The 10,587-nt window shown below is 45.0% G+C and overlaps 1 protein-coding gene across 1 annotated transcript; it reads left to right on the top strand.

Annotated features, from left to right (window-relative positions):
- Positions 1–8,549: 8,549 nt before the first annotated feature.
- LOC123093401 (uncharacterized) lies at positions 8,550–9,683 on the top strand. The gene is made up of 3 exons (XM_044515399.1): positions 8,550–8,684; positions 9,062–9,144; positions 9,242–9,683. The coding sequence occupies exons 1-3, from the start codon at positions 8,585–8,587 to the stop codon at positions 9,377–9,379; spliced, it is 321 nt and encodes a 106-aa protein (XP_044371334.1). The 5' UTR covers positions 8,550–8,584; the 3' UTR covers positions 9,380–9,683.
- The last annotated feature ends 904 nt before the right edge of the window (positions 9,684–10,587 follow it).

The raw sequence follows: 10,587 nt of genomic DNA, 5'->3' as shown, positions 1-10,587 counted from the left end.
GGGGAGGAGATGGGGATTCGGCCGAGGATATGGCGACTTCACCTACCTCGTACTTAGTAGTAGCGAGGGGTATAAAACCGTGCTACTACTATCAACTTAGTAGTAGCGCGGGTTTATACCCCTCGCTACTACTATGGCATGTGTCGGGGGGCACGGTAGAGACCGCTTAGTAGTAGCGAGGGTTAAAAACCCGCGCTACTGCTAATTAACAGTAGCGCTTCTTTTTGTGCCTGCTAAGATTCTGTGTATAAGGTTTTCCCTAGTAGTGGGGGTGTATGTGATAGCTTGGCTTATTAGGGATGATAGACTACTCATATCAATAAGGAATTCCTTATTTTTCGGGAGCCCATTCGGAAAGAACTCCAAAGTTAAGCGTGCTCAGCTTGGAGTAATTTCAGGATGGGTGACCGACCGGAAAGTTGTTTCCGGGAGCGCACGAGTGAGGACAAAGTGCGCACAAAAGACTAGTATTCATCTGTGAAGCCAGTCTAGATCCCTCCAGGAGTAACGACCACTGGTGGGTGTGTCCGGGGCGTTACACGCCCCCCCCCCCCCCCCCAAATTTGTGCCTCTCTCGCCCATCGCCAGTGCACCTCCGGCCGCCACCAGGTAGATCTGCAGCTGCCGCCATCAACCGTCAGATTTGGAGCATCCAGGCGTCGGATTCAGCGCATCCGGCCGGCGGCGACCGCGGCTTGCCATGGATTGGCCGGATAGCGAACCGAATAGCCCCGCCAACGTCTCCGTGCCTCATGTAGTTATTGACTCCTCCTATAGCCGCTTGGATCTATCCCGTCAGCGGTTCGCCAGCAATGACACGCCCGGCTGTCGCCTGGGCTCGGCGCTGGCCCAGCGGCTCACCGGCTCACCGTTGTCGGTCATAAAGTGCGACGGTTACCCGCAGAAGGGCGTGCGCCGCGTTTCTACCACGCCGAAACATCCCGAATGGGTGTTCTTCAAGTGCAAAAAAATGGGCATGTGCTTCTTTTGGTTCGGTTGTGCTCACCAGATTCGACGCATTTTCGGTAGTTCATTGCTTGCTCAAATTTTTGTGTAGGAAGGATGGTATTGGGAACAAAAATACATCGATCTATTGATGGCACTAAAATTGATAGATGCTCGTGCACTCCTTGCTAGAATAAAGGCTAGAGATGAGAGTAGATGTGAAGCAACGTCTGCTTTTTCGAAATTGAAGAAAAAAAGTGTGCAAAGCTCGAGAAACCGCAGATCAACAATAAAGACATAAAGAAGATATTAGTCCAACCAGTGGGAGCTGGAAATTAGATATCTTTTAAAATGTCTAATTGTGCTTCTTGTTTTCTTTGGTCTTACTCTTCTATTAAAGAATTGATGAATTATGTATTCTAATGTATCAAAATGTCGTTGAATGAATAAAAGAAATGTGTTTCGGTGGCCAAAAAAATGTTTAGATAGGACATCTGGCCGGCCGTGGTGGATCAGATGCGTCCGCGCATTGAGCGTACGGCCAACGCATCCAGGAAAACAGCCGGACACCGCCCCATTGCCCTACCCAATCGGACAAAATCCGGACAGATGGACGCCCATTTGGGGTCATGCGTTGGAGTTCGCCTTAGTGGTTTAGTGTCCAGTTGGGAGGAGAAAAATAAGAGGAGGATCATGCATGTGAAGAGAGAGAAAAAAAGAAGAACCACAAGGAGGCTTTTGGTTGGTAAGTGGATGTCTGGACTCCGATATAGCTCCCCCATGTTTGTCTCGTTTTTGCCGAAAAACGGATGTCCGGACCATTTCCCGGACCGATAATGATATTGTTGGATTGCACAAGTGAACAAATATGTCCGGTTGAATATATACCGGTGTTCTGCGGATCTCCCTTGAAGATGCCCTTAGCAACTAAACTTTTTAATGCGGCATCCTTTTTAATGCATCGGTGCTTAGGTTTTCATTGCTAAGCTCCCTTCATTTAATTAGATGTAGACTCAGAATGTGTTTTCATCTAAGTATATGTGCTTATCATCGTTTCTTTCTGAGTCACCATACTGCTCTTTTTTTAATCATCTTGTCACATCAGATTTCTTGCTTAGTTGACAGCCTTAACATTTGTTGGTGGAGCATTGGAAGGAGCCACTAGTACTCGCTCTTGTGAAAGCAGGAGGTGTGCCTGCAACATGTCTCGCTCTTGCCTGCATGAATGGTGTCCCGGAGGTCCCACATGCCATGATCTCCCATTCCCCATGAGCAGAAAGAAAGCTTAGATAGAAGAGCTATAGCTCCTGCAGTCCTGCATCTGCATGGGAACTTAGCACGAAGACGACCCATAGCTTCGTCCATCCCTCGCTGTAAATTGCGCGCTCCTGCTCCACGTGCATGCCACGAAATGGCCTCAGAGTTTGGAGCACTCTCAGTTCGAGCAATATGCTTACTATTTTATCTTCTCGAGCACTCTCAGTTCGAGAAATGCAGCACCGGCCTCTTAAGTCTTTCCCAGTGCTCCACGGTGTACAGATGCTAAGGATGCCACATAGGCAGAAATATGATGTGGCAAAGCATTTAAAAAGGAGAGAGAGCATTATGATGACCTCAATAAAAACCAATGCTAAGCACGTGGACCTAGGCAAAAAGACTACCAACCAATACATGAAGGAGTTTTATTGCTAAACAATTAAATAAAGGAGGCTTAGCTACAAAACCTAAGCACCAATGCATTGGGGACATTAGTTGCTAAGCATTTTAATGCACTTAGCACCGCACTTTAGCACCAATGCATTGAGAGAGGTCTTAGACCCTCCACTGTGTAGGCCAAAATGAATGCCAAATTCACTTTTGAAGTATTTGGCATCGATGCCCTACATTGCCTGACCGGTGCCATGGAAATTTTTTTTGGCATCGAAGCACGAACTTGCTCCGGTGCCAAATTAGTCTAAGGCAATAAAAAATACATATCTCACTCTTCTGGCGCACAAACCAACAACTCTACTCAGCTGAGTGTGCTGCATGTGTTGGCTCAATTGGTTTTATATACATGTGGGCCCGTCTTTCAATCGATGCCAAACTATGAACGTTGTGGGAGCGGTGCCAAAACATTTTTACCTGGCATTGGTGTATACGTGGCCTGCTTTTCAGAAATTTAGCACCGGTAATGTAGTGGAAGGCCTTAGTTTGAAGCACTCCCAGTTCGAGCAATACACTATACGATGCTACTGTTCTTTATGAGGGTCGGTGAGGCAGCAGTGCGCCTTCATTAACTCGAAGAGGAACTTTCTTTGTTTGATCGGAAAATATGGCGATTCGACGTTCGGAATCTGCATTTCTGGCGCTAGTTGTCATGAGCCATAGGATGCCCACTGATGCGAAGATGCAGGGCTCAATGATGGATCCTGATAGACGCGCGAAACACACTTTGATGGCGTCTTCGATTTAACCCTTAAATAAAATACTCTCACCGTCTGAAATTACTTGACGCTTAAAAGAATATATCTAGACACTAGATACATCCGTTTGAGACGGAGAAAGTATCATATAAATTTAATTTTCAAGAACTCATGTCCAAACAAAATTGGGTTTTAATCCTTTATGCCACTAGTTGTGTCTTGATACTTAGTTTTATCATTAGGAATTTAAACTGCTCGAAAATGACATCGCTCCTTTTGACGCATGATTAAAAATGCTACTAGACACCATTATTGTCAGCTTAGAGCCCGTTTATCATGTTATATGATCAAAATACCCATTGGCCAACATGTCAGCTTTCCCTCTATCTCACTTTGATAAAGTGTGGGTCCTACTTGGTCCCCAACAACGTTCTTATTTTTCACTAAAATTATTCGCTTGCTTACTTCTGACAAGTAGGCCCCACATTTATCGCTGTGAAATAAAGCAAGCTGACATGTGGATGTAGTGGTAGTTTGGTCATATAACATGGTCAACGCGTTTGACCTGACAGTAATGGTGTCTAATGACATTTTTTAGTAAACATCTAACTGAACGATGGCATTTCTTAGCTGTCTAATAGTATTTTTGAGCAGTTGTAATTTCTAATGACAAAACAGAGTAGTGGGACACAACTAGTGACATAAATGATAAAAATCCAACAAAAAAAGGTCAGTGGCATTAATCTCTTGGAAAATTTATAGAAATAATTCTACTTCATAACAATGATGCCTGGTCTGACATTTTCTTAAAACCATGCATGAGAGCTGCATATGTATAACATATATAGAAGGGAGAAAAACGCCTACACAAATCATAACATAGAAAAAAATAGATCAATGCCCTAAATAACAAAAGGATCACGCCCATGGAGAAAAGATCTAAACCCTAGACTTAACCAGTCAACCAATTGTCCGGATGAACAAACTTGTGGTTGCTAGCGACAACCCAAAGCTTAGCTTTAACTTGGTCAGATTTCTTCCACCAACTATTAAAGAATCCATGCTAATCCTGAAACTTCCTACAACCTTTAATTCGAACCATGTCCAGGTTTTAGATAGTTGTTTTGCATTTTTCGTTCTGTTTTCACCAAATGTAAAATATTGTAATGTGAGGAATGATAAGAGTTTACAACCTGCAATACTAATTGAGTGAAATGACAACTGTGTCATGTGAAAAAAAATTAAAAGACATAACTAAATATTTTGCCAAGAATAGATAAATAGTTTAATCTTGTATTTTCTTAGATAAATTAATAACCTTCAATACTAATTGGCTTGAATGACATTGTCATGTCAAAAAATGAAAAGAGATAAATATATAATTTGCTAGGGAGAGGTAAATAGTTGAATCTTGTATTTTCTTAGATATATAGATTACAGTCACATATTCCATGTCCACATTATTTTCCCAACTTCCGATGAAACTCCAAAGTGCAAAAGCACCCAGAATTATTGGATGAAGGGTTAGGGCTTCTTTGGATTGCAGGAATTCGAAAATGTAGAAAAAAATTTGAAATTGAGATGTCGTGTGCTCCGCAATATGTGACTTTTGATGATGCACAAGAAAGAACCAAATGAATTTTAGATGACTGGTGACAGAGGGTAGAGAGGAATAGAGTGGAAGTGCATTGGACTTCTACCGAAAAAGGGTTTCCCCCCGCTTTGTATTCCAAAGCACCAACCAACAGTACAAATGCGATGCTGGGGCGAGCAGCACAACAAGCCCAAAGAAGAAAGGAAGAAGAAACAAATGCCAACAACGGCAGCTCGACTAAGCGCGGACGGCCCGCCACCACTACGCCCTCCAGAGACACACACCACGGCCCGAGGCTCCGAGTGCCGCGTACCAAGCAGCACCTCCAAGAAGGTATGCGACGTCGACGACGCTGCTGCCCGGACGAGTCCTAGGGTTTCCCCCGGTACGCGGAGGGAAATGGAGAATGGCTACCACCGACACCCTTCAAGAAGGAATGGTGGCACCCGCCGGTGTCACCGCATCGGAGCCGGACGAGCCGGCAAGGATTTCTCCCGCACGCCAAACACCACCGCCCATCCGGAGCCTACCAACCAAACCACCGCCCAGTGCGCCATCGAGGTTGCGCCGCCACCCATGCCGTCTCGCTACGAGCACCAACACGAGGCCGAGAAGACCGGAGAGAAGCGCCACACGCCGAGAGCAGCAGCACCAAGGCCGAGCGGGAGGGAACCACCTCCACCGCCGTCGTGCGAGAAGCCCACGCCTCCGGCACCGTCGCGGTAGCCGACCGGACACGGCAGCGGGGCAAACCAGGCCACCCCTGGCCCGGCCGGGCCCGAAGCGAGCCCGCTAAGCCCCGCCCGCAGTGCTGCAGCAGGCTGGCTTCGGCACCGCCAGCCCCCGTCGCGCAACGCCGCTCCCCCGCCGCTCGGGAATCACGCCGCCGACCCGCCCCGCCGCCGGCCCGGCCAAGACTAGATGGGCCCGTAGGGCCTAGATCTGGGCCGAACTCCGCCGCCAGGACGTGCTGCAGCGCCACCCCGCCGCCAACGACGCCGCCGCCGTCCAGCCGCTCGCCCACCCCGCGACGAGGCACCCCGCCGCCAGCAAGACCGTCGCCGCCGAGGAGCACCCCCCGGCGCAGCTCCGCCCCGCGCCGGAGAGCCACCGGGAGGGGAAAGGCAGGGGGGCCGCCGCCACCAGCGACCCCGGGGCCAAGCCGGCCGCGGGCGCCAGCGACGGCGGCCGGGAGAAGGGGAGAGGGGGGGCTGGAGGGGGGAGAGATCGGGGCGTGGCCGGCCGCCCGCGGGGGCGGCGCGGTCGCGAGAGGGGGAGGGGGTCTCGGTCCTGGGATAGTTTTCATATCGGTAGTACAATATACGTACCGCATTGGACTTCTCAAAGGAAAAATTAAAATGAGGTGTGAGCTCATATTGAAATTCTGTGGAATGGGTGACATAGGAAAGGATTCCAATCCTAAAATTGAAAGGGCTTCCATAGGAAAGTATCCTTAGGATTCAAATCATCCAAGATTCCTACAAAATCCTGCAATCCTTAGAGGCCTTTAGAGGGTGGTTTTGTATTGCGAGGTACTACAAAAAAAAATCTCAAACAATTCATGGGTGTGGATGCTATATATAAATTGATAAAAGCAAGAGAATTCTCTGCCAATATGATCTGATTTGTTCCATGCGAAAACACAAATACGATCAATTTTTTTCCGACCATGTTTGCACGAGACATAAATAGTCATACTTTTTAATGGGTTATTGTCTTGTAACATTCCTACAATATTTAATTGTTTCACATTTCTTGAATGGCCTGAAATACAATACCACTATTGGTTAATTTTAAATGGGTTAGTAAGGCTTATGTTTTAATTTAGATGGTTTCATAGGTCATGGTTCAAAGTATGACCAAGTAAAATAGTCCATGGTTTTAAGTTGTTTTTTTCCTCCAAAACTACATGCGCATAAATTTCCATGTTTTCTTTATTTTGTTTTCTAAGATTACAATATTGTACTCCCTCCATTCCTAAATATAAGACCTTTTAGTTATTCCAATACGGACTACATACGGAGCAAAATGAGTGAATCTACACTCTAAAATACGTCTATATACATCCGTATGTAGTATATATTGAAATCTCTAAAAGGTCTTATACTTAGAAAAAGAGGGAGTATTACTTATAGTGGTTCTCTAGAAGATTAAGCACTTGCAGGTAGGGTACAACATGGACACATACACATGAACAACCAACAAATAAAAAATCAACATGTTTTTAGCACCAATCTACACATATATAAAATAAATAAATCATCCTCTATTAAAAAATTAATCAAAGGCAAAATATTTCCCCCCATTCATTAATTAAGAGAGGAATAGAGTGTGTTACAAAATAGACTTCCAAAATACATAGGTCGTTACTCTCCTGGTATGATTGTACCCAACTTTTTTCGAACCCGTAGCCACCCAAAGTGATGCATCCTTCTTGATGTTGGCGAACAAGATCATTGAGTGGGTGGGTGGGGGGTCTTATGCCGGAAGGCCCGTGCATTTCTTTCATTCCACGTCCATGAGGTGAGTATGGTGAGGGAGACCATGGCCTTTCTATTTTGGGATATTAGCATCGGACATAGAGACCCACCACTCCTTGATTGAAAGCTTCAAGTGCCATGTTGTGGTGTCGATGTGAACAAGTTGAAGCTATTCCTTGATCATGTGGCGAAGCCTTATAGTGAAATAACATTCGAAGAAAAGGTGGTCCTCGCACTTGCAATGCGGGCATAATCCGCAATTTGGTCAACCCCGGTTGGGCAATCTATCGGCAGTCCGAATGCAATTTTGGATGGACAACCAAGCAAAGAACTTCACCTTCGGGGTGCCCAAGATTTCCAAACGGAGTCACTGATGATCGATCTAGTAGCTCCGAGGAATTGAGCATGACCGATCTAGTAGCTCTGAGGAATAGAGCTATTAATTCCTCCATTAATTAGATATGTTTTTTGAGGTTGCTTTAGCCATTGATAACATTAGTAATACCGTATGATATAACACCTCTATTAATAATGGTTGCTCAGATGTTGCTAACAAGCTGATCCAATCATGCTAATTCCTTCATCCAAATATATAGGCCTAATACGTTTTTTGAGGTTGCCTTTGGCCATTGATAAGATTAGTAATATATGGGTTATATGATACAAACATTTACAAACTCCTTTCACATACAAATTTAACGGTAACTTCTGTAACATGCATGTCATATTTATTGTTCTAAATGGTGATCAAAGACAACCTCAAAAAATATATTAGACCCTATATATGTGGATGGAGGGTGTACACTAATATAATTATATTCTAAACACTATCGAGACAAAAAGATCGAGAGCAGGAAGAAAGAAAAGGACAGAGATTCCCCTCCTGAAAGCCAAGCTAAAAGGGGCCGCATGTCCCCACCTCCAGGTCAAGGCAGGCCCTCTATACCAATCCATAAGATATCCCACTACCCTTTGTTTTTCCAGTATAAATCTGCGCCCAGGCCTCAGGTGAGCAACATGGAGATGAGCCTTCTGTACCACTAGTAGTGGTACTACTACATCTCCGAAGAATCTACAGAGATCTTCATCCCCAACTCGGCGGCAGGCAAGATCTAACGCACCATCCATTTCCTTTCCTCCTCTCAAGGCTATTGTTCTTCATGATGGAGCCTCATTTTTTTACTGGATGTAGTAAGCTAGGTGCGGATGCTCTTGATCCCTTGTATTTTCTCACCACTACGTATGTCTTGGATGTAAAATGTAAGTTTTTAAAGAGAGAAAGTTTATTAGTTATCTCTTGCCTATGTATAACTTTGTCAACGTCCATGTTTTTCCAAGTTCTAACCTCTATCTTTTCACAACAACAGAAGTATGTCCCAGAGATTAAGATAGTCAGCTGAAGATAAATGTTGTATCAGCTATTTCTTGTCTGCAGATAAAAATTTCGCCATGCATGTCTTGTTCTTCGAAATTCCAACCCCTATGTCTTCTTGATGCTCTAGCACTAAATCATGCACCTTGCTAGTTCTGTATTTCCCCGCTTCTGTTTAACCCTTATCTTTCTTATAGTGGATCTTAACTGATGAGTTCATGAAATGACCATGATGTAACATGTGCATTTGCTTGCATTCGTGCAGTGATTGTTTCCAAGATGGCCAGTGATGAGGATTCACTAGATGATCAAAACCCTAGATCTTGGACCGTTAGCAACACTAGTGCTGTGAGTTAATGCTACCTTTACTTTCAGAAAGGAAAGAGTGTACCATGCACCTACCGTTTTGATGTTACTATGTATTCTTTTTATTTTGATTTCTCAGATTAACAAGACAGAAGAAGCATCCAGCACGGTCCAGGATCATCACCCACAAAAAGCAGTAGTGAACTTCTTAAAGGATGAGAATACCACCAAAACGATCCATGAGCAATGGCAAGCAAAAGCTAAGGTTGCGTCGTAGCCTATAAGCCGGTGTTATCCCGACTGAGCTTTCTATTATCCCTAAACTCTCCCATATGCCTATAGTTAAATCATTTTCTGGCCACTCCTCATGCCAGAATTAATGTTCTTGACCTTGTAAGGCCTTTTCTTGACCTTGTAAGGCCCTCCCCTTACGTTTCTCGTGCCGCCGGGTGTCTCCAACCTCACACTTTCTCCCCCCTTCTATCCCTCCTGAGCTATCTCCATGCATATTTTGTCTAGCAATCTAGATGAGACATGAGAGATGATATTGGAATAAAAGTCTGTGGTAAATTAAATTTTTATTTCCATGTGAGTGCTACTATATTTTATGGCCTGATTTGTCCCTACAAACACAAAATATAAGTGAACATATTCATCAATCGCCTCTCATTTGAATATGGGTGTGTGTGTGATCTTGCAACTTGTGCAAAGGAACGGCTTTTCACACCTAGCTAATTGAGCTTTTAATTCTTGGGGTGATCATGTGTAAGCTTGTACTATATGCATGTGTGTTCCCATGGATGTGTGCATGGGGAGGCAGAGTGCAGGTTATCTTTTGTCTTGTTTATCAGGGCATATCAGGGGCGCAACATATATATGTAGGCTTTTCTAATCTTCTCCGGGGAAATCATTTTGTTGCATTAACTGCTTATACCTGCAGGCTTTTCAAATCTTCCCCGGGGAAATCATTGCATTGCACTACGCCACTACCTGCATATAAGTTCAGGCTTTCCTGCTGCAGACTTTTGTATCTCCGCATGTGGCTGTCAAACCGCTCGTGTGACACCACCAAATCATGCAATCTGATATGGTATCCAAAGTTTCAGGGACCGCTATTTTGTCACGTTCTCAAAAACAAATTCCACAATAGTTAAAATCTAAGCCGTCGAATGAGGAATGGACGGCTGGATGGTCTTCTTCTTCCTCGAACTGTTTCCTCCCCACGTCCGAATCTGTTTGAACGCTCTAATTTGTTTGAAGAAAGACTCCTACGTCCTTCCAGGCGATGGAGCCAGCCACTGAAGGCCAACCTGGCACTTGAATGCTCACAGTTCGCGTACACACACATGCACACAGTCACTGTGTAACACCACTGGCGCACGCTACCCTCGACGTGACACTTCCACTATTCCACGTAGCAAGCCTGCTGCATGCGCTGCGGTTCATGATCCATCTGGTCGTGCCGTCTACCAACTGATGGATGGC

This window comes from Triticum aestivum, chromosome 1A (assembly GCF_018294505.1).
Source record: "Triticum aestivum cultivar Chinese Spring chromosome 1A, IWGSC CS RefSeq v2.1, whole genome shotgun sequence".
In the NCBI taxonomy this organism is placed as follows: domain Eukaryota; kingdom Viridiplantae; phylum Streptophyta; class Magnoliopsida; order Poales; family Poaceae; genus Triticum; species Triticum aestivum.
The sequence above is the reverse complement of the archived record's forward strand: the minus strand, read 5'-3'. Positions and strand labels throughout refer to the sequence as shown.